The following is a 24,991-nucleotide window of genomic DNA, read 5'->3' on the forward strand; positions in this document are numbered from 1 at the left end:
TCTGTCTGAGTAAGTACATATGCATGCATGGATAGTTGTACTCTGTACAAATTGTTCTTCTCAACAGAGTTGCTACTGAATGCAGTCCTTGTATTCCCTGTTATTCTTTTCTCCTGGAAAATGAAGCATGAAGTTGTAGACTGTTTCAGAGACAGAAGTTCAAAACATCCCCATATGTGTCTTTTGAAGTGCTTTATAAAAAACTTCATATAAAGACCAGACATTATAAAGCCACATGCTTTAGAGAAAAGCTTTTTCTGACTGATTTTCTTTTTTCAGGGAACTTGTGCCGCTGTACCGGATATAGGCCAATCCTAGATGCCTGTAAAACCTTCTGTAAGGTAAGAAGTAGCAATGATAGGATTATTAGATTGGGCCCATTAATGTATATGTGTTTACAAACTATCAAGATTTTCCTTAAGATCATTGCTTTTCTCTGTTAAGAGATGTAGGTCTGAGTAGGTGACCTAACCCGTGAATAATATTGATTAACACAAATGTACAGAGTTTACTGTGGGTTAGTGCTGGCATGAATAAAAGCAGAATTTGGATCCACATTCTTAGTAATTTATCATGTAATGCAACACATCAGAAACCTACAGAGAAAGACATGGGAGTGAACATTTTGTAAAGGAAATAATACAGACCATCTACATGTGCTTTCACAAAGTCAACCGCATTTCACATAGTATGAATTATTTTGTATTAAGGACTTCAATATCTGATGCTTTGAAATTATTTTTTAATATCACTTCTTTAACACGTACTCCTTCTAATTTGTCTTGTTATTAAGCTTCGTCTAGAACTTTATTGAAATATAGAGTCACTCTTATCAGCTTTAACTCGTTGCCATTCTGGGCAATATTTCACTAATGGGATATTCCTATTTTAGGAATCTGTTTGTTGTCAAATGAAAGCAAATGGAAAATGTTGCTTGGATCAGGAAGAGGATTTGTTTGACAAGGAAGAGAGAGTAAGGTTTTAAGTATTTCACCTATCCCATTTAAATATAATACTTAGAATATTGCATAGCTTTTTTTCTTGTAATTAAAGTAAATGTAGTATACTCTGCCATTTTTGTCCTCCACCTTACATAATATTGTTTGATAAATGAAAGATTTTATTATGACTCACAAAAACTTTTGAGTATTTGTATATATGTATTTTGTGCATACATTTGGAGTATTTTGTATGTATGGATTTTTATGTGGAGGCAAATGACATGCCAGATAATTGGTGTAAGGTAGTTTGGATCTCCAGAGCTGAGACTTGAGCAGCTTTTCGGGTTCAGTACTTACTATTAATAGTCTGAACTCTACTCACACAGAGTGAGTATTACATTATGCAAGAAATCAGGGCATATATGAAATTTTCTTAAATCAATGATCTGTGATGGTCTGAGTGTAAGCATTGACCTCTTAGGAATCTGACTGCTGACTTGAGTTTGAAGAGCTGATATACTCTAAAAAATCAGATTGTTATTTTATGTGAAATCTCTTTTCCATTCAAATATTTCACTTTTTTCTCAATTTTCTTTCAATAATACCTGATCTACTTCTTTCAGTTGTGAGTCCTTCGGATTGGCATGAAACTAGTTTCTTATAGTAGGACTTCAGGAAACCTGTATTTAGTCCTTCAGTTGCTTGCCTCTGCAACATCATTTGTGTTAGTAGTAAAATCTAAGAAACTGTTATGAACACTTCCTTCACCTCAGCAGCTCCAAATGATGTGTGGGAATATAACAACAAATCTGAATAATAATGGAATTACTAGTTTTCTAGTGATTACAGTCAGTGCCTCATGGTTTGGTTTTGGTTTTGGTTGGTTTCGTTGTTGTATGAAATTAATGATGAGAGAAAGTTTTTGGTCTTTGCTTGTCTTCTTTCTTTGTAAGGTTTCCACCAGCCTGTTTTCAACAGATGAATTCCAGCCCTTAGATCCCACCCAGGAGCTTATATTTCCTCCAGAACTAATGGTAACTTTTGCTGCTTGTAGACTACTCTTTAGCTCCATTCAGAATTAATTCCTAAGTCATGCTTAGCAGTAATTCATCAGAAGAAATGTCAAAACATTTTAATGTCAATCCAAAATTACACTCCTTTTTTCAGGAAGCTTATTGAATATTCACATACCAAAAAAAAAAACCATATTGGGAAAACGAAGTTGCAGAGTTAGGTGTTAAGTGAGAAGACAAAGAAGTAACCTAAACTGGGTTTTCAGTGCAGCACCTGAAGATATAAATGCTTTGCAGCAAAGTGAATTGCAAACACTTTTTAACATTGGGTAAACAACACTTTTTCCCCATTTTGTGGCTAAATAGTTTTGTTAGTCTTTTCTGTCAAAATGTCAGCCTCAACCACCCAGATCATGGAGTGTTTATCCCCAGTGATTAAGGAATGCCAAAGATATAAACAGATGGAATGGGAAGTGTTAGGATTCCTTAAATATTGATGGCAGTATTTGCCTAGAAAAAATGAAGGCTGTTTGCTCTACATTATTGTCAATTTAGAGATTCAAAGCCAAACTCTCTGTATCTTGCTGGCTGCTATGGAGAACGGTTCATAACTGTAAGACAGGGGTTCTTGACTGTGTGTTTGTATCACTACTGGTTCACAGGCTATTTCCAAGTGATCCATGAACAGCCAGAGACACTTAAATGCATGTGTAATCCAGAAAGGGATGCTCCTGCCAGTGTCACTGGTGACTCTAGCCAGCTAAGGAGGTAAACACCTCCTTTAGTATTTTTTATCACTTTTCAAACAGTTTTACCAAGTGCAAGATCTATGCCTACATCTTTTGCTTGGGGATTATTTATTATCAATCTTATTTAGCCCTTTGGAATTACTTGAAGACATTTTACCCACACAGTCTAGAATTTCACCACTATGCAAAGAGCCAGCATAACATTTCTGTCTTATTTTTGTCCAATTTGAAAGGCTTAAGTAGAACTGCCACTGTTTAAGAACACACTGGACTCTCAGTCCAGTGTCTATTAGATCTCATACCTGTCTGTATGTCTAAATATTTCAATCTGCCGTATTTCCCCATCAGAGAATGGCTGAAAATCAACCAAAAAGAACTCTGCTTTTTCATGGGGAGCGAGTGACATGGATCTCTCCTGTAAGCTTGGATGAATTACTGGATCTGAAAGCTGCCCACCCCAAAGCACCTCTTGTGGTTGGGAACACCGGTGTGGGTATGCATACAATCAGAATGGCTCCTGTTGCTGTAATTCCAGTGTGCATGGGAGGAATGGGGCTACATTTGGCATTCTTTTGGCATCTTCATCCTTAAGTTTGCACTCCACTAAGTTGGAATTGTCATTATGGAAAATGTCTCTTCTCTAAGTATATTCCTATCTTGCAGGACCTGAGATGAAATTTAGAGGTGTGTTCCATCCAGTTCTTATTGCTCCTGCAAGGATCCCAGATCTGAATGTGATGAAATGCACAGATGATGGTTAGTAGACTTAACTTTATTCAGACACAGGAAACTTCTCTGCATTAAGGAATGCTGCTCCATTCCATAGTGCTGAAGGTGTGAAGTGCTTTGTAACTCATTCCTAACCATGCTTGGTTCTGTGGCCACCATCCCAGTGCATGATTTGTCCTCACGATGCAGTGCAGTGCTGGCCAGCAACATTACCTTGGGCCTTAGTGCAAGGGTGATTATTCTGGTAATACTGGTTCTGGTGCTAAGTCATGCAATATTTGCCTTGTGATCTCTGTACCATGCTCTGCTGAATAGCAGAGAGAGACCCATACAGAACCACAGAGAGACTTAGCACATGGCATGCTTGTTTACATTAGAAGAAAGGCTGTGATTAAACTGGCATAGCTAATATATATTAACTAATCTAGTTTTCAATCATAACAACAGTGATTATTGCAGATTTAAAAAGTTCTTTACCTCATTTTATATGTTTAAGATTAATATGGGTTTTTTCTTAGTTAAAGTTAGACTAGGTTTTAGTGTTTAAATAAATTTTAGTGAAATTAGAAATGACAACTAGAAATAGGTTTAAATTTACCATAATAGTCTAAATTAATTAAATATAAATTACTGCCAAAATTTTAAGGGAAGTCATATCCTATATCTAATGAAATTACTCGCTATATGCCTGAACCCACTTTTTTATAAGTGGTAAACTATTTGACAGTTTTGTCATTGCATTTAGAATATCTTTTTTAGTTCAATCATCCAATTCTATTCAAAAACTAGGGTTTTTTTAGCTGAAAAGGAACTGGGAATTGAAAAGAAGCTGGGAGAATGCTTAATGCTTTTTTAAAGTCTATAAATAAAAACCTAGGTATGAGAAGGTGAGACTTACTAGTTCTGAAACAATAGATATGCAGTTTAGTTTGCCTGCCAGAAATAATATTTCCTTTCTTTAATCAGATTTAAATGCAAAACATGTTTTGATTAAATCTTTGTTTTAAATACACAAAATTTAATATTGCTTTGCTTGATTAAAAGTAATGTAAGTTATAGATATTTTTATTTATATTTTGATTGAATTCCAGTGTTCATTAAAAACATTAATATATTACATAAATAATTATTTTGAACAGAAAGGAACTGTTTGACATTTTAAAAAAAAAACCACATTCTTACAAAAAAATTGACAACTCCTCAAATAAATGCATACAAGTTGTCTTTCTAGTGGGAAAAAGAATACAGTATTCGTTGTTAGGGCTGTTTGATTTTTTTGTTGCCAGTGCTACCTACCCATACCTTAGGAGAAGAACTAGAATGTACATATGCAAAGCAAGATCAAATTATGATGAAAATCGTGTTTAAAAATAGGAAGAGTCTGTTGAAAGCATTTTGAAGCTGATGAAGAAGAGGTGAGCTATTAGCTCAGTTTCATCACTTCTAGAGATTTTACCCTCAGTCTCCTGAAATGAAAGGTCACAGTCCTTTAATATGCAAAGACCCCTCTCCTTTTTCTGCCTGTATTCCACATGAGCAGCCCCAGCTCTACAGTCTGTACCTAGTTTAAAACCCAGGTAATAAAGCAATGCACACCTTACATTTTCATAATCTTTTGGTTACAGGGCTAACTCTGGGAGCTGCCTGCAGCCTCTCTCTAGTGAAAGACATCTTGACAAATGCAATCTCAGAGCTCCCTGAAGAGAAGACAAAGGTTTTCTGTGCTGTCTTGCAGCAATTAAGAACTCTGGGTGGAGAACAGATACGAAACGTTGCTGTATGTTGTGCATTCCTTGCAATAATTTGAAAAAATTGTAGCAAATATGAAATCGGTCCTGACCACATGTAAAACTTGCATTTTTAATTTTGATTTTGCTGTGAATTTTCTATCAATACCTCTTTTTTGAACTCTCAATGTGTATAAATTTATATATAGTCTGCACATTATGTTGTTGCTTAACATAAAAACATGAAGGTGATAGAGAAAGGTGACATAAATCTCTTTTTTTTTTTTTCAAGTCATTAGGTGGAAACATCATAAGTAGAAAATCAACCTCAGACTTGAATCCTGTTCTGGCAGCCAGCAACTGCATGCTCAATCTGGCTTCAAGAGGTAGGAGGAGATAGCCTGTCTCTGTAGTAGTGCCAGAGGTACAGCATCCTATTGTATGGGGGGAAGGGAAATAAGAACAGGTGAGAGTTTAAGGAACCCTTTTCCCACTCTTATACAAGATCACATCTGCAAGAGTAGCAGTTTGCAAACAAAGAACATGTTAAATATTCCCATGTCAAGGGTAAGCATTCAGACCAACCAGATCACATGTACTTCTGAGGGCAGTGAATTACTATAAGCACTCATAAAACCTTCCAGTTTGAGTAGCTGTGTACCATCTTCTCACCTCCCTGTTAGGTTTTTTGTCTTTAGTTTTTGCTTTGCCCTGGTTTAAAATCATCCTCTGACCCTGAGAAGATTCTGGCTTTTCATTCCTCAAAAGTGCTTACTTCTGATACAGGAACCCCCATGTAGCACCTTTGTCCATACCCATTTCCTCGGTTTCCTTCCATCTCTGTGTATATATTCCTCTTTTCCTGCTTCTTCTGCACTACCTTTGGAAAATTGATGAAATTACTGGTAAACACAAGCTATCTGGTGGCTTGGAATTGCATACTCTCCTAGGTGGCTTATGTCCTTTTTGTCCTAGATCCAGAGTGAATCTTGCCATTTCAGAACATGCAATTCTCCAGTTAATACCCTGAAGGACATGCTCTTTAAGGATTGTTTCTGAGACACAATTTCTTGGAACAGATACATAAACACTTCTGCTGTGTTATTTCCATGACTTCTTCCTGCATGTTTTGTCACTGAGAGAAAAAATACTTGTCAGAATATCATTCTGACAAGTGAAAGTACAAACATTTTTATCTTCTTACTCAGGAATTCTAATGATATACCTACTTATTTGAGTGATGAAAAGGATAACTGACTGATATCTCTTTCTGTTAACCTGGCAGAACTTGGCTGCTGGGAGAGGCTTTTAGGAATTTTCACAGGTTTTTAACGTCGTTCTCTACCAATAATAGTCAGTGAAACACAGGAGAAGTGGATTGCCAAGAAAAGGAGATTGCAAACGCACTGTTAGTTGTTAGTATTTAACTTAAATCTCAGTGTAAGAGAAAATGCACTGTCTGAGATCCTGGCAGGCTCACAAGTGGGATTGGACAATAATCTTCATGTATGTAAACAAGTCTACTCTGGATGGAATTGCAAAGGCAGAAATCCGGTGCTACTATTCTTAACAGTGTTACTTTTCAGATTCATGCTTCAGCAAAATAAAATTCCCTTAGTGAAGATTTGCTGTCACACTAGTTATATTTGAGGAATGCAATTTTAATGCTAAATGATATTCTAGGATGAACAGGTTGTAGTGTCATCATCAAGCATAACATGAGGAACATGAAGAAAACAATACTGTAAATCAGCCAGTTGTGGAGTATCATGTTCGTTGAATGTGAGGGGAGTATTGCAAAATATGAACCTTTTAAAAAAGGCACAGAGGATTATCTCATTATAGAAAGTTTTGGGATAGGTCAGGGCTATTGCATGATAAATAGTGTCTACTAATAAGAAATCCTTTATTTAAAATTGCATTAGACCCCTTATGTAGCATGTGAAAAGTACAGAAGACACAGAAGATGAATAAAAAATACATTTTTACTTCAGCAGCCAAACACCCATGGTTAAGTTCCACACTGTTGAGTCACCGTGGATTTCCATCTGTACAATGTTCAGGCCTCTGTGTTCTTGCAGAACAGCAATACTACTTGGCAGTTGTGATACTGGTACAGTTCCAGTCCTACCAACAAAGCTCCTTGAGCCAATGGAGCTTGTTTAATTAATAGAATCAATTATATGTGTTAAAATATTGCATTTCTGAAAGGCCTGCTAGCTTAACTGTGGAGCGATACTGGCAAACCTGATGTAGCATAGATGAAGTTTAAGTGTTCAAAGGGCTCTTACAGTCTTAGGTTCCTTGAAGAATTTCGTCCTCTTGCCTTCTGAAAATTTTAACTTTAATAGTACATATCATAGAATAACATATATAGCCAATTTCAGAATGAACTACAAAAAGAGAAAGGAAAAAGCAACAGCATTTATTCATTTCTGAACTTGTAGAAATGTTCAGAATCTCAGGGGAAAAAACAAACAAACAAAAAAAGAAATAAACCCAAAACCTAAACAACAAAAAAATCAACCCCCTCATATTTTTTCACTTTTGCAGCAGTTCTTTCTTGCTCAGTTTTCTTCCTCATTCTTTATGTTTCAGAATGAAAGATAGTGACAACAGCAGCTGCAGAGATTTGGAACAGATTGACAGGAGTTGGGATGGGATCATCATTGGCAGTACTGGAAGGGAGAATTATGGAATGGGGATTGACCTCTGGGCACTTTTTTAGGAATTTGGTGTTATGATGTTATGGAAGATGAATTTGAATTTATAAAACATATTGCTGATAATTTGTCATGTGAACTCTGTAGTGATTAGTTACTCAGGAAGGTGGCAGATATTTCTTGCCAGTTAAAGTATCATTGATATATGTTAATTGCACAATTGTATAGAAATTTCTGGATTTGGGATTTTTTTTTTAGGAAGAAAACGACAGATCCCTTTGAGTGATATTTTTGCACATGGAGTTAGTAACAATACCATTACACCAGAAGAGGTCTTAGTCTCTGTCCATATCCCCCATTCAAGGAAGGTATGTTATTAGTTTCCTTTGATTTGCTTTATGCAGAGTTAAAGACTATGAAATAAAGAGCAGGAAGGAGCATAATCCTCTCTTTAAACTATCCCTGTTACTGTTCATGTTCTGAATTCTTTACATTTATTCACTTTCAGCGCCACTTTCTCCCAGTTTCAGCCAAAAAGCACAACTCAGCAGGTAGCCAGTGATGATATATAAAGAGTAGTATTCAGACAAAATTTTGCCCTAAAATGATGAGGGCAATAGCAATTGTCTAGACCCTCTTATGTAAAGGGGTCTTGGACAAGCTGCCGTTGTCCTCACCAGAGCAGGCTGCTCACCTGTGATATGGCTGGCACCAAGCAGGTAAAGCATTGTCATCTCCTGAGGAATTTTCTTTAAAATGGAATAAGAGTGTGAATGTGCACAGTGGTTCCATAAATGTTGCTGAACTGAATAGTAGCCTTTAACTGATACTGTGTTTGTAAGAGTGGATATGGGATCTTATAAGAGAATTATGGGTCATGTCATCTGAGTGCTGAAGTTTGGTGATACTTCGAAGCCTCTAAAATTTTGGTTTGTTATTAATACAACTCCACTCCACAAGGTCCCTGTCTTCCAACTATCTACCACGAAAAAATCTAGGTCATCTGAACTGTGTAGGTGATGGAGGACTGGGTATGACTTGCTAAAAAATCAAAGATGGTAAAGCTACTGAAAGGTCCTGAGAAGGAAGTGTATAGTCTTGAATGCTCAGGAAGTTGAATTTGTGCTCTTCATTTTTTATTCTCTTGCTTCACATAGTGCGATAAAAAGTTCCACTTTCAAATACTTAGCTGTCTGTAAATACTTTACTTATATCTGATCTTGCTCAGGGGGAGTATATCTCTGCATTTCGACAAGCACCAAGACGGGAAAATGCTCTTCCAATAACCAATGCTGGGATGAGAGTACTTTTTGAAGATGGTACAGATATAATAAAGGATTTAAGCATTTTCTATGGAGGTGCTGTGTCAACAACAGTCTGTGTAAAACAAACCTGTTGCACACTTATTGGAAGGTAAAATTTCTCTGCCTTGTCTATGTCTTTGAATAAATGGACTTCGAAGCCTTGGGTGTACTACCTTGGAACAGGAAAGTACTGAAAGATTTCACTTGCCTGGCTGATACCTCATATGTTCAGGTGAATGATCCATCCAGGCCTTCATGATGACTTTTCAGGATTGTTATATTTTGGAGTTTGCACATGAAGTGCAACTCTGGTGCAGTGTGCGGAGAGAGATGAGAGATGAGCTGTGAGACAGGTGGATGAGGTAACATCAGTTAGTTATGCATCTGAACCCAAATACTGGCAATTGATGCTGTGTCCCATACATTTGATAATCCCCTCTTACCAGTGTTCTTGAGTCCTTCAGTTGGGCTCTAAAAGATACAAAATTTGAGAACTTCAGATGTGCCCAATAAAATTAGAAGCGCAAGTCAAGCCTTCACCTTTCCAATATCTCTTCATCTACAAGACTCTGATAATCTCTGGAATTAGTCCCTAACTTTCCCTCCCAATTTGCAGCACCTTTACATGTTTCAGAGGAAAAAAATTGCAAATAATTCAAGCAACGTAAAACCAACACTAAATGGAGTCCCGCTGGCCTCTTTTACCATTTAATATGCAACTGTTTCACCAGATGAAGTGCTCATTATTCTTTTGATACTTTACATAATTAAATTTAGTATAACAGACTAATATTTTCATATCTAGGGTTGTGTAACTATGCAGAATTAACAGTGCTGAGATCCTTCAAGAAGACCTTTTTCAGGAAATGTAACAACTAACCATATACCTTGAAAGTATCTACAGTTTGCATCAATATTGTTATCTTCTTCCCTTCAAATGTAGGATAGTATCTGCAGAACAGTAATACTCTGCAAGACTGTTAATGCAGCTTTAAAGCTATAATAGGGTTTGTTTAATTATTTATTGGTTTATTTAAAAAATACTGGGATAACACTTAATTCTATTGACTTAAGGGGGCTCAGTTCTGTGAGCAACATTGATCTACACTGTTTTTCAAAATTGCAGGCCTTGCTAGAATCAATATTTTGGCTTCATTGTGAGCAGGATTATGCTTGTGGTCCATGGTACAAATATATGACTGCAATTTGTATTTTATTTTTTTTTAGTCCTGATCTGATTGTATCTATTATTCTTCCTAACAGACACTGGAATGAACAAATGTTGGATGAAGCCTGCAGACTAGTTCTTAAAGAAATTGCTCTTCCAGGCTCAGCCAGTGGTGAAAAAATAGACTATAAGAAAACTTTGATAGTCAGTTTCTTCTACAGATTTTTCCTGGAAATATCACAGTCATTAAAGGCAATGGTAAATTAGTTCTCCTTGTCTGCTTTTGGGCAAGCAAATAAAAGGGTTTTTTTAATTTCTGTTGGTGCTTGCAATTTGTACAGTGTGCTAAATATTGTCTTTGGGGTTCAGATCTACAGAATAAGGTAAGTATTTTACTCCCAAAGAGACTGATGGAGAGATGCCTTTTTAACTTCTAGGCACTCAGATCACTTTACGTCGGACATGAGGCTTTAAAAGACATTTGAGCAATGTTAATGCAACAATATACCAGTATTGAGCTCCCAGGCCCAAAGAAAATATGCAAGAGATTTTACTCCATCTGTCTGTAGTTCAAAACAGAAAGAGATGGTATAGAAATACAGGCTTTGGAAAACCACTGTAGGTGTTAAACCAACTCTCCTTCTCATGTGAGTTGTTGACTGGGAGATGAGGACACTAAAATTTCATTTCCCTGTACATTCTGGGTGTAATTTACTTGCTTTTGTCTTAAACATGTTCTTAAGAAGAAAAATATCCCTTTTACATTTTTCTTCTGTGTTGCCTTGAGCTGTTTTCTCTAAATTGCCATTACCAGGTAATTGACTATTACCAAGAGTGTAATCTGGAGTGATTCTGTGCCAGTTTGGTTAGACCCCAGAAAAAAGCTCTTCTGTCTATCCCTGCTTTATGTTGCTTACCTTAAACAAGCATATTTATTGAATCCAATATATTTTTAAACACTATTTAGTGAAATCTAAAAACTCTACATTGTTTTAGAATTGTTACTTTAGAGCCTTCCTAGTTTGAGCCTGAAAGGAATTTCCTATATAAAGACTTCAGTGATTTTGGTTGCTAGCTTTTTTATTTGGAATATACAAGATGTGAGTTTTAGTACTAATTCACTTCCTTTTCAGGATCCTTGCCGCTACCCTGGCATACCTATGGAATATAGGAGCGTCCTAGAAGATTTCAAAACCAGAATGCCCCACAGTATCCAAATATACCAGGCAAGTGATTCCATTCTAACATTGTTTTGTGCCTTACAAGACTTGGTAAAAAGTCAAGGTTCAAGCATGACCCTTGGTGTGAAGCTTAGGTGCAGATTTTCCAAGGGATTGGAGGGAACAGGCTTTTAGTGATTGATTTTAACTGTATCTCAACACTGTTTAACTGTATCTCAACATGTATCTCAATCCATGTTTGTAAAAATAGACTCATATGGGTATACTCACTTCTTCTAAACAGTTCTCTGAAGACAAGTATACTGAGCAAACTCATTGTCAGACTGCTTAAATCTGTATATTGCAGTGTGCTAAGCAATTAGAAAGAAATTAGGAAAAACCAAAAAAGACTGAAAAGCCCAAGTATTGTATATATATACTATAGTATCACTATAGTATTATTGTCTCAAGATAGGCTTTTTTATGATCTCAAGGGGGGCTCTTGAGTCTTACTGTAGATTTAGGAATTAAGATGAAGTGTGATGGCTGTCTGGTCAAATTAACACGAGTATCCTAAATCAGCACTAGAGAGCAGCAAAGAACACAAATTGTATTTTCTGAGCTCACCCTTTCAACTAGATCATGATGAAAATGCCCACAAGGATTTTTGATATTTTAGTACCCTCAATAGGCAAGAAAAAATTTCCAGTTTTTGAAAACCTAAAGAAAAATTCAAATTAAATCTAGTTACACATTTATTTGGTTGGTTGGTTTTGGATATTCCTTAGAATAGCTTTAAATACTTTAAATTTGTTCCAATTGTTACCTACAGCTTCCTTCAGAGTCATTACTAAAAAAAAAAAAAAAAAAAAAAAAAGGAACTAGTTCTTTATGGCTTTTAACAATTTGTTCCCCAGCTGTAATAAAGTGGTGAAACAACAGAAATTGAAAATTTTTTTTATTCCATCAATTGGCACTGAGTAACAAAATTTATAAACCCATAAAATCTGGTTTTTTCCACTTTAAAATTTATATCTAGCTTTTGCAAGATCCTATCTTTTGTCTGGACTCTTTTAACTGAACATTATTAAGCTTTTAAAATTAAGAGGAAAAAAAGAATGCATATGCTGAGATCTAAATACCTGGTCATTCTGTTGTGGAAAAGTTGAGGTGCTTTAGCTGAGACATCCGTTTGAGGAACTTCAGGCAGTCAGGTGAAAAGTGTTTGTTCTTGGCCTTGAGCTGATAGCAGACAGTGTGCCAGAAAGTGCAGGAGGTAGAAATGTGTAGCCAGAACACTTGTGTGCTGGAAGCTTTAGAAGAAAAAACATTTAAAGTTGTAAGCAATTAAGTAATTCTAGATGTAGAAAAGGAAAAAGTTGGGGCGAATACTAACTCAAAAATTGGAAAAGTGTTCTGGAAGTTGACAACAATTAGTTGATGTGGCACAATTAACTGGCAACACTGAATTAACTTTCAAGAAAAACTTACCAAAATCAGATTAATAAGGCACTAAATTCATACACAGGTGCAAGGAAATAAAAGTGGGAAGAAAATATTTGAATAACATTTTCTCACTGATTTACATTGATCAGTTACAATCTTTCAGTGAGGAAGACAAATTCTAGAAATTGCTGCAAATAGCTCCAAATACACTACCAGACACTGAAAAAAATCAGAGCAGAATCTTGTGAGAATAACTGAGAAAATTCTTGAAGCTTCATGACACCTTTCGGTAAGAGAGGAAACTGTAAAAGTGCTGGGTTTATCACTTTGATATAAATAATTAAGGAAAAAAAAATCCAAGTAGACAAACCTGTGTAGTGCTCTCAAAAGGCTCCTTAAGAGAAGAAATTGATGAAATTGGAGAAATCCCAGGAGCAGCAGTCAGGTCCTGCAGCCACATCTGTTTTCAATGTTGAACCAGAAGGTGCTAATATGAACAGGTGTTCGTTCATCTGATTTTCTGATTACTGTAAGAATAACATGACTATTCCTTTTTTAACTGTTTGGGGGTGGGGGGATGTATTCTTGACTGTACAGGATGTAGAGCCCAGTCAGTCTCCCCAGGACCCTGTAGGACGGCCCATTATGCACCAGGCCGGGATCAAGCACACCACTGGTGAAGCAGTTTACATTGATGACCTTCCTTCTGTGGATGGGGAGCTTTTCCTGGCTGTCGTCACTAGTTCCAGAGCTCATGCCAAGATTGTGTAAGTGTTCCCTGTGTATCTGAAGGAAGTGTTATCATGAATTGCTGTCTGAGATTTTTAGAGCAGACTATGAGTTATGTATGTACGGAACAGCAGGCCTGATAGCCACACTGCCTCGCATCCTGGAAGCAATATCATTGCACTAGTGGAAGGTTCTGTTTGGATTTAAGTGTCTCAGCCCATTTTACTGTACTGGTAAGGTTGAACTCTTTCTGATTCACGAGCCAGAGGCAGCCTAGCTACCTCCACAAAGTGCTGAGCTGTGCAGTGCAAACAGACATCGAAATTCAGTTTCGCCAACATGGTTTCGAAATCTCAGCTCTATCATGAAAGAAGAAAATTGTTCAAAATGTAGGCAATAGTGTTGCAACATTACAGCAACAAGGTGGCAAAGCTCATATGACCCTTAAAGTAGAGGAAGGCAGGGAAGAGGATTTTATTTTGTAAGAAAACTATTTTCACTTATGTTTTTAGGCTGCCAAGACACACCTATTCTAGTAATTTGTTCAATGTTCAGGCACCAAAACATATATTCAGGTGGTCTAGTAAGGATTAATTATCACAACTGAGAGGACTGGGGCTGTTAGCTACAGACTCCTTGTCATATTTCCTGGCTTATTCTTAGGCTAGGGATAGTATGCTGGGTTTGGATGTGCTCTTTCTGGTATCATCAAGGAGCTGACATCACCTCCATCTCTGTGAGTCAGTAGGATTTATTTCATCTCCTTTTTTTTCTGATCTGGGTTTCCAGAGAAGGTGCCTGTATTTTTGCTGGGATCTGATGACCTGCTAAACTAGGTACTACCAAAACATGCCATTCTTGTAGACCTTCTGCTGTTCTTTCTGGTCCTTCTACACCCATGCATTCCCATTCATTCTGCATTTATACTGGTCTTACCATTTATTTTATAACTCTCTTCACAAATCCTCAATTTGTAGATGCTTATTTGTATCTTTTGATATCCATGAAGGCTGTGAGGTCTTAGAAAGTTGCAATTGTAGCATCGTAATTGTCAGTGATTTTTCCTAAATCAATGCACTTCGGTCAGTCCAATGGGCTAATGATTTCCCTGTTGCATCTGAAGTATTTCCTAGAAGTGAAGCAGGTTCATAGAATTTTAAATTATCTTTTACCTGCACTTCTTCACATGCCAGAGAGAAAAGATGTGTCTGAACTTACGATCAGATCCTAATAGTACAAGAAATGCTCCTCTGTCTTGTGTTCCTTCCTCTGTGCAAGAGTTTGTGAAACTGAAGAATTACACTTCTGTCTTCCCAATCAGATCTATAGATACCTCAGAGGCTCTAAAAGGACCAGGTGTGTTTGATATCATAACAGCTCATGACGTACCAGCTGCAAACGAGTTTTACTATTCTGATGAACCAGAGATTATATTTGCAAGAAACAAGGTACAACTACAATCTTTTTGTAACTGTTGTTCTTCATTTTAACTGTTTTTCTTCAGCCTTTTATCCTCTTGTTATCCATCTCTAAATACTGTATTTTCCTCGATTCTCAAGTTATACTGGTATTTTTAATAGCTGGTTAGCTTCATGGATGACCTAAAAATACAGAAGTCCTAAATCAAAGAAAACTTCTAAAAAGGAAACATGGATAGCGGTCACATGAAAAAAGAATATCAGCAGCACATATGGGAATTGTTTGAACCCACTGTTCTATTACATGATGTGTATTTTACAGGTGATTTGTGTGGGTCAGATTGTCTGTGCAGTGGTTGCAGATTCAGATGTTCATGCCAAACAAGCAGCTGCAAAAGTGAAGATAGAGTATGAAATGCTGGAACCAGTAATTTTAACAATTGAGGTACTAATAATTTCTGTTTTCTTGCTTTTTTATTGTTTGATCTGTTTAATTAACAGAAGCAGCAGTTCACATTCTTCAGTTATTTTTTAAGTACATTTTTTTAAGGAAACAAGGTGAATAAGAACATCCAATTAACCAGTCTGTCTCCCTATAAATAAATTCTCAGCCTTTTGTCTAATTTCGACCACTATGATAGACAGGCAACAGTCTCAAAAGTATTAAGGTTCCACAAGTTTCACAATAATACACATTAGAATGCAAAAACAAACAAACAAACAAACAAACTCTTTCACTGTTCCCAGTGAGGAAAAGACAATGAATATGCTGATTGTTTCAAATTTTTTTGGTAGCTACCAGCTGGTCAGCCAACATATGTATATTGTAGTTAGCTCCCGATTACCTGTAGCAGTTTTATCTGTTGTCTAGCTTACAAGCCAGGCTGGAGACGTAGGAATTGTTGGGGAAATGTGAAGGGAAAGATGTTAGGGATGTAGAACATTTTAGAAATGTAATGTGGGAGTCATAGGGGAAATGGATTTATGCTGGATTAAAAAGATGACTAGAGGTAAGGAACAAAAGACACATTTGCAGGGAACCAGCATTAGTTCTGGTAGTCATTTTACAGCTTGTTTCCATAATGTGTGTGTGGTGTAATGGAACAGTCTTCTGATAGAAAAAATAGAAGTAGTCTCTTTTCAAAGACTGGCAAATTTTATTAATATTTCATTAAAAGTGAAACTCCAATGAAGTCTGACTTCAAATAAAACAAATTGTACTTTATAAATAGATTCCACTTTTATTTAGTCCTTGTGATTTCTTCCTCTCTTAATGGCATCACTCTTTGGATGATGCGGTTGTGTTCTTATTCTGTGCTGTCTTGGTCACTAGCTAGATGTATGACAGGGAAGAGCAGGTTGAATAAACTGAATGCATTTCCTTCAGAAACTGCTCTCATCAGTTACATGAGACACACCAAGAAAGAATTGCTGGAACTGAATGCACAAACTCATCAACAATGACAGTAAAGTGATGAAATACAGTTGCTCATTAACTTTGTTGGCTGGTAGCTCAAATCTCTGAAGAGAATGATGTTTGTTCTGAGACTAAAATGCTGCGATAAGTTGAGAACCTCAGAAATACTTAAAAAACCCATATTTCTCCTTTTTTCCATTGCAGGAAGCTATAAAGCACAACTCATTCTTTGAGCCAAAAAGAAAGTTAGAGCAAGGAAATGTTGATCAGGCGTTTGAAACCGTTGATAATATAATTGAAGGTAAACTGCAGAATACACTTGGTGAGAAGTTTTTGATTGTCAGTATTTGGGTTGTCTGTCTGCTCTTCGAGTCCCAGTTCTACCTTTTTTCCATATAGTCACTAGGCCTGAGAAAGCTCTTGATCACTTAGAAGACAGTGTGATTAAACCTAGTGGTCTTGTTGTCCTGCTGCTACATTCAAGTTTTTGCATCCTCTGTCCTTGAAAAAAGTCATAGAATTGTTAAGTTAGAAGGGGGTCATCTAGTCCAACCTCCTACTTAAACCAGGTCTGGTTAGAGCAAGTTATTAAGGGCCATGTTCAGTCAGGTTTGGAATACCTCCAAAGATTGAGTTAACACAACCTCTGTAGGCATTTGTTCCACCACTGTTTCACCACTTTCATACTGATTTTTTTTTCTTGTATCTGGCTGGAATTTCTTGTGTTTATTGCCTCTTATCCTTCCACTGTGCATCTCTGAGAACAGTCTGACTTGCTCTTGTCTACACCTCCCATTAGGTAGTTGTAGACAGCAATAAGATACCTTCTTAACCCTTCTCTTCTTATCAATTAATAAATCCAGTTCTCTTGGTCTCTCCTTATACATCCTGTGGTTCACCCCCATGATCATCTTGGGGGCTTTCTTCTTTACCTGGTCCAATATGTCCATGTTCTGTTTAATTTATCTATGTTTTATTTGTTGCTGTGACCACTTGTATGCAATATTATTCTGCTCTTAATCCAGTTCTGTTGATGTTAGTGGAACAAGACCAATTTAATCCTACAAGGAGTTTGTGTTTTTATTTTAGATAATGCTCCTTCACACAAGAAGTGTCAGAGGATTTGACACTGATTACCATAATTTACATGATGATGAGCTGTTAGTTCTTCTCTGCTTCATTTCTTCTGTCCTATTCCCTCAGTAACACTCGTGGTTTTCTCTTTCAATCAGGGGAGATTTGCATTGGGGGACAGAAACACTTTTACATGGAGACTCAGAGTGTGCTTGCTGTTCCAAAAGGAGAGGATAAAGAAATGGATATATATGTGTCAACACAGCATCCAGCAGTTATTCAGGTAATACAGAGCATTCTCAGAGAGAGTAGTTGGACTTGTGACAACAGAGCTTTTTAAATTCAGTTTACAAATCTTTGTTAACAGTTTAGAAGCTGGAGAAACGTGAAATTGTACATTTGGATTGTCCAATAACAGCTGCTTTGTAGTACTGCTGCATTCTGATAAACACTGAGCACTACACTTTCAGGATAAGTCTCTTATTTCCCTTTGAACAAAGTACATTGTGCCCCACTGTTGTAGGCATGAAAAACTGTGGAGTGCTCAGGTTCCTCCATTCCCATTAGCTTTCCACTGGGGTGAGGAGCAATCAGTTCCCTGCAGACTCAGAACCTGCTGAAGGTTTGATCAACTCTAACAGCTGTAAGTGAGACTGCTGCTTCATGCAGCAGTCTCATAATCATAGATTGGTTTGGGTGTAAAGAAACCTTTAAAGATCATTTAATCCAAACCCGCTGCCATGGACAGAGTTATCTTTCACTGAATAGTATTTTGAAGCCCCATCCAACCTGACCTTGAACAGTGCCAGTAATGGGGTATCCACAACTGTGGGCGACCTGTTCCAGAGCCTCACTACCCTCATTGTAAAAAATTTTTCTCATATCCAGTGTAAGCCTTCCCTCTTTTAGTTTAAAGCCATGGTCCCTTGTCCTGTCAATGGAAGGGTTGGTACAAAGTGTCTTTCTCTGTTTCTTGTAAACCCCCTATATATATTGAAAGGCCACAATAATGTCTCCCTGAAGCCATCTCTTCCTGGCTGAACAACTCCAAGTCTCTTAGTCTTTCCTCACAGGAGAGGTGTTCTAGCCCTCTGATCCTTTTCATGATGGCAAACGGTAGAGTAAAGCCAACACAGCATGTGGTCTACACAGCAACAGCTGTAGTGCATGGAACTGATGGTATTTCAGACTCAACACTGGCATCTTGTGTTCAAAGCCCAGTTCAGCTCCTTTTATCATTTCCATTGTTATTATATTGCCAATAGCCAAGTACCATGAAGAACTTTGTGTTCAAGAAAATGATTTGAAGCAAGAACATTCCTAACACTAGCAAGACCTGAGATTTTTAAAAACCAAATAGTTTTATTTTAGATAAAAATAAAATTTATCTTAGTAATAAAAATAATAAAAACTGTATACTAATAAATTTTTATTATCCCTGACACTTCTTACGGTTTGTTTAATGAAATCCAAGGGTATTATTCTTTGCTTCTGTCCATGGCCCTTTCACAGTCTTCACAGTAAAGATTTTAAATGTGAACACTACTGAGCATTGTTATTCTTTCTTTGTTTTCTAATCTAGGGTAAAGGAAAAATTATGCTCATCTGATGAAAAATAGAAACATCTATGGAACCTTTTTCTAGAAAAGATTTCCATTTCAGAACCTTAGTCTGAGTTGGCATAAAATATTAAAACTGGTTTTACAGGAGGTGGTAGCAGCAAGTTTAGGTGTTCCAGCCAACAGGATCATGTGCCACGTTAAACGAGTTGGTGGAGCATTTGGTGGGAAAATTCTGAGAACTGGCTTACTGGCATCAGTTGCTGCAGTGGCAGCAAACAAGTAAGTGTAGTATGTGCATATTCGGATATGAAATGAAAATGGGGTGAACAAGTTTTGCATTTTGGCCAAATTACTTTCTCCTTTCCCAAAGGTGCTTGTCAAAAAGTCATACAGTCCTGACTTCATGTTTTGTAAGACTGTTCAGTGCATTTCTTTGTTTTGTTTTGTTAGACTACTTATGTTAAGCAGCTCTAACCTCAACTGAATTAGTGGGCTTGAAGAAGTTGGTATTAGGATAAGCTAGACATATTCAAAAGGACCAGTCCTTTACCGGGGCTTTGTGCATACATTAAAACATGACATTAACCATCCAGAATGTCACTGTCACAGCAAGATGCGGAAGGAAGAGTTCATGAATGGAATTGCTTTTAAGACGTACTTCTAGTTCAGTCCTCAACATCTTTCAGTCAAAATTAGCTTCAATATATGAGGTATTGAGTTTTTTCTAATACTACTTGAATTAATCTAAGAACGTTAACACATAAAGCTCCATCCCCCACCTTCCATATTTGGAGGGACAATATTGGCAATTAGCTGTCAGGGCATAGTAACTCTTATATAAACATAGCTGATTTACTGCAGAATGCACATCAGGCTACGTCCTGTCAGCCAAGATGATCTTGTAATCTGAGTGGTTAGCTCAATAAATTTATGTTGCTTCATTTGTCATTGTTAGAAAAACAGCTTTTGATTATTTTTGGACATATTATTATCTGTGTTTTCAATGAACCAGATAATGCTAAAAGTTATATTTCTTTTACTGTTTAAACTATCTTTTTTATTGTTAGGACCTTATTTTACACCTTATGTCCATTTTTTCTAAAGTATCTAGTTTAAATTGTATATGCACTTCTAGACTAATTTTCATATTTTTATTATCATTCATGTTTTGGTTTTATTCCAAAACTCTGTTTCAGTATGACTCTGAATAGCTAAGAGGTGACTAACACTTAACACTGAAATAATTTCTTCAAGAGTAGTTTGCACTGAGTTATCTTGTTGGCTTTCAAGAGTTGAAATGAAAATTCTGACATGATTGTAAATGTGAAAAATATGAACTCTGGACATAGCTTTAAGCATGTACTTCATCTTATTAAAGTTAAATTTAATCTAAATGCATGTTTATATGCATGGCTAGATCTGGATACATGATAGCCATCTTATTAATAACAACCCTTATTTTAACTGAAATTTGACTTTTCTTTTTTTTGGATTTAGAACCAGCAGGGCAGTCCGTCTTATTCTGAGCCGAGGGGATGATATGTTAATCACCGGTAGCCGACATCCTTTTATTGCTAAATATAAAGTGAGTGCCACAAGAATTAAGTGAAAAAATGCCCACCTATACTCTGTGAATAAGGATTTCAGTGTTACTGGTTATGGTTCTACTATTGAAAATTAGTGTAACGAATTCAATTTTAAAACAAAACTGCTAGCCAGGGAATCAAGAGATAAAGTTGCTGTACAGCCCTTTCTCTGCTTCTTCTTCTGTCTCTTCAGGGTTTTGTTTTGGTTTTTTTCCTAGTTCCATGTCCTTTTCCTTTTATAGCTCTTTCTGTCTTTTTTGCTGGGAGCAGCAAGCTAACCTAACTCAGACTCCTTCTGCAGTGGTTTATTTTAAACTGCCCATATGGTTAGATTCACATAAAGAAAAAGCTAATTTTTCACAGAAAAAGTGTCATGCAGGAAAACTCATCCTATGGAGGAAATTAATCTCTTCCCTGCTCATGCTCTGTCATCAGTCATAACTATTTATTAGGATAATTTCTGCCTTCTTTTCCATCTCTACTTGTCATGGAAATTACACATGCCAGCCATCATAACAGGTTTTGAGTCCAAGTTTCTGCTGAATTGATAAACTGAAAGATAGATTCCTCTGTAAAAGTACCTCTCTTAATAGCACTACAGCTTGAGCTCAGTGCCTCCAAAGAGGGACCCTAAAGAACAAAATTCCTGGACAATTATACCCTTACAATCTAAATTCCCCACCCCTAGTGTGACAGTTGAGACTAGAACTAATATTAAGAGTCTGGAGTCTTTGCAATCTTTATTGAGTTCTTTCATTTTCTCTAACTAGGTCACTTTTCTTATATCTAAGGTTGCAACCCCTGCTAGAGATTATAGCTTCCTTATCTTTCAGCTTTAACTGGCTCTGAGGCCTTCTCTTATTTAACTACGTAAAAGTGCAACATATCTAGGTAAAAATTCACAGCTTGCAGCCTAAGGCTTCAGAAAATTTAGCTGCTAATGCTAAGCAAGTTATGCTGAACAAGTTCTACATAAGTACTTTACAAAATTTTGTGACACACTACATAGGTAAAGCAAAAGAGGTTTTATAAGATCCTTCCCTGAAGCTGAAAATGAGCCATAGCTCGTGTTGAGAATTCAGGAGCTATTAGTGGCAACATGTGAAAAGAGGGATGTGAAATAAAGATAACATTTCTTTGTTAATAAAAACAAATGTCATACTCCATCTGCCAGATGCTATTCTTACCAATTAGAGTGGGATTTGACTTTATCTACAGTGAACATTCCTAGGTGACACACTTACCAGCTATCTCAGGCAATACACAAGGAGCCACTGGGCATCCCTGCTTCTTCCTTTCCCAGTGGGCTGATGAAGCTTATTATGTGCTGTACCTCTGCAGATCACAGATGCCAGGTGGGAAAGCCAATGTCTTAGGAACATACTTTCTTTCTCTCTTTCCTTTTTATAGTTTCAATGAAAGCTGTCCAGAAATTAATAGTGCAGTCTGATTCTAGCTGCATGAGTTGTATTCATTTTCAAAATATACAAGCACTTAAGAAACGAATGCCAAAATCTAAATAGGTTACTGTTGATCCTTCTAGGTTGGCTTCATGAACGATGGTAGGATCAGAGCTGTGGATGCCAAATATTACCTTAATGGAGGATGTACTCCTGAAGAATCTGTTTTGGTAAGGATTCTACACTGGCAAATCTTACAATATGGAGGATTCATTAGCTGGAAAATTATGAAGGCCAAATTCCCTTGCTCCAACAGAGCCTTGGAATTATTAGTCATATAGACTTTTGATGTAGGGACTTCCAACAACTAGGTTGTTGGAAGAATCTACACCAAGTAGTTTAATCTTATTGTGTTTGGTTTCTACAGGCAGATTTTGGTAGCCACAATGATGAGGAGCATGTACATTAATGCAGATCATGTCAGAACCATCTTTAGATGAAGTTCTACAAGGATACAATGAAGCTGGTGGGACCTAGCAGGGATAACCCAATGAGTAACTTTTCCACCCAACCCAGCTGTAGCTGGCATAACACATAGGATAACAACCTTATTTTATGGGACCCAGTCCCAGAGTGAGCCAAGATGCTTGATGCTCATCACAATAACCTGGTTTTACAGCATAGGAGTTGAATAACAGTAATCTATGCTTAACTTGGTTATTGTTCAGTAACAGTTAATAATGTTTTAACACTCTATGATTGCACCAAGATTAGAATAGACATTTCTGAGAAGAAACATTTGTATAGCTAAGAGTTGTACTATAACAATGTCGTCTTCACTCTGATTTATCAATAACTCTCTAAAGACTGATCAGATATGTATATTCATACACATACCTTCTCTGAAGTCCATAAAAGTTGTGATCATTAAAAAAACCCACCTTTTTTTTTTATATTCTGCAAATGACATTTCAACTTACATTTCCTCAGTGAAAAGTTATATGGCATTATTCATATGCGTGGTTATTGCAGCAAAATTATTTTCAGTTGTTTCTATGCAGAAATGTTTTAAAGTTTATTGTTTAAAGCTTAGTGGAAACAGTTGGAATAAAGGATTAAATTTGCCATTCTACTTACCACTGATGAGAGTCAGTGACCTCTTCATGAGGCATCAAACTATTTTTTTAGCTTATTTGTTATTTTGATAGTGACTCCTTGAGCCTAGTTTGAGGTTTCTAATATGAGATTTTTCCTCTTGATGTAGGGGGGTTTTTTTTAAAGTAAAATCTCTACAAGAAAATCTTAAGAACCAGGAGAAACTGTAGACTGTAGTACATATGCCTTCTGGTGGAACTAAAGCTTAAGTGTGAATTTCCATCAGAATGCTTTCATCAGTTCCTTTCATAGCCACTATGGCTTTAAATCTAATCTGCCTATTTTTAGCTTTGTGTGGCTTTTGATATCAAAGTAGGAGTAAAATCAATCATAAAACGGCATATCTCTTACATCCTTAACTACTGATGGCACTCAGCTAATAATAACATCAATTGTGTTCTGTGAGTATCAAAGAAAGAACTGAAAACTAATCTGCTGCATAAGAAATGTAAGAATAAAATCTGTATGTGTGCATGAATGCTCTTACTACCATTGAATGCTAGAAATCCAATTTTAAATTAATTGTCGCAAGTAAGGTCTTTACATGAGATGAGGAAGATTTAAATGTGAGTTTGAAAGAAGCACTGTTCTGCCATTAAACTAGACCTGTTTGTCCCCTACCTCAGGTAGCAGAAGTATCCTTATTAAAAATGGACAATGTATACAAGATTCCCAACTTGAGATGCTGGGCTTACGTCTGCAAAACAAACTTGCCATCAAACACAGCATTCCGAGGGTTTGGCTTTCCCCAGTCAGGACTGGTGACAGAAACTTGGATAACAGAAGTTGCAGATAAAACTGGTTTACCACCAGAAAAGGTGACGAAATGAAGGCATCCTCTCTTCTGAAACGAAGTCTATGTGGTTGGAAAGTTAAACCCCTTTAAATTAGTGTTTGAACAAGTCTTTTCTAAGTTACAGATAATTCGTGCTAAAATTCATATGTTTTTAAATCAATGTCTGGTTGTTGAGTGAATAATATGCTCTTAGAAACTGAACTAAACTGGTAATTGTTCAAAAAGCATACAGTGATATTCTTGATGTCTACTAGTCCCCCCAAATGCTCAGTTTGCTTCTAACAGGATTGTGTGATAGCTGTTGATTTCATTTTTTCAGATTAGGGAAATAAATATGTATAAGAAGAATGAGCAGACACACTTCAAACAGAAGCTTGATCCACAGAACTTAATACGGTGTTGGAATGAATGTATGGAGAAATCTGCATACTACAGTAGGAAAAGAGCTGTCAGTGAATTTAACAAACAAAATTACTGGAAGAAAAGAGGGGTTGCCATTGTACCAATGAAATATCCATTTGGAATGGGCGCACGTCACCTTTCTCAGGTGAATTTCCTTGAAGAATAAGTGAGCTGAACATTTTATCCATAGAAGATTACAGTTACTTTGTCTTAGGATACAGAACAAATGTATTATCTTTCAACTTCTGGAAAACAATCATCCTCCTAATGGCTGTTCCTTGAAGAGGCTACACTAGATTTTAGCTCTCTTCAAGCTGGGATCGAAGGTGTTTGATTTTCAGGACTTGGGCAGCTTGAACCCTGCCTACCTAGAGGCCAGTGCCATCTGTTGTGATACAACCTTGGAACAGATGAGCTGAACACTTCTACGAAACGTTTTTGAAGACTGAGGGCAAAATGTTCATTAAATCAGTTATCCACTGTAGGAATAGCTCTGAGCTTACTCTTTCTGACCGTGAGTGTACTGTGGGATGCTGTTTTTAAAGACTTAAC

General features: G+C 36.7%; 1 protein-coding gene across 1 annotated transcript in view; it reads left to right on the forward strand.

Moving 5' to 3' along the window:
* Positions 1–24,991, forward strand: part of AOX1 (aldehyde oxidase 1) — a 42,456-nt gene that overhangs the window by 4,919 nt on the left and 12,546 nt on the right. Inside the window, exons 6-26 of the mRNA XM_027636600.1 lie at positions 280–341; positions 893–970; positions 1,892–1,975; positions 3,052–3,196; positions 3,367–3,459; positions 5,058–5,209; positions 5,452–5,545; positions 8,081–8,190; positions 9,051–9,235; positions 10,390–10,552; positions 11,428–11,520; positions 13,498–13,667; positions 14,951–15,077; positions 15,370–15,492; positions 16,669–16,765; positions 17,697–17,821; positions 19,246–19,379; positions 20,598–20,685; positions 22,230–22,316; positions 23,868–24,059; positions 24,357–24,584. Of these exons, the coding sequence (XP_027492401.1) occupies positions 280–341; positions 893–970; positions 1,892–1,975; positions 3,052–3,196; positions 3,367–3,459; positions 5,058–5,209; positions 5,452–5,545; positions 8,081–8,190; positions 9,051–9,235; positions 10,390–10,552; positions 11,428–11,520; positions 13,498–13,667; positions 14,951–15,077; positions 15,370–15,492; positions 16,669–16,765; positions 17,697–17,821; positions 19,246–19,379; positions 20,598–20,685; positions 22,230–22,316; positions 23,868–24,059; positions 24,357–24,584 (2,630 nt within the window). The remainder of the gene's footprint in view (positions 1–279; positions 342–892; positions 971–1,891; positions 1,976–3,051; positions 3,197–3,366; positions 3,460–5,057; positions 5,210–5,451; positions 5,546–8,080; positions 8,191–9,050; positions 9,236–10,389; positions 10,553–11,427; positions 11,521–13,497; positions 13,668–14,950; positions 15,078–15,369; positions 15,493–16,668; positions 16,766–17,696; positions 17,822–19,245; positions 19,380–20,597; positions 20,686–22,229; positions 22,317–23,867; positions 24,060–24,356; positions 24,585–24,991) is intronic.

Source organism: Corapipo altera, unplaced genomic scaffold (assembly GCF_003945725.1).
Source record: "Corapipo altera isolate COAL_440 unplaced genomic scaffold, ASM394572v1 45, whole genome shotgun sequence".
NCBI classification, from domain to species: domain Eukaryota; kingdom Metazoa; phylum Chordata; class Aves; order Passeriformes; family Pipridae; genus Corapipo; species Corapipo altera.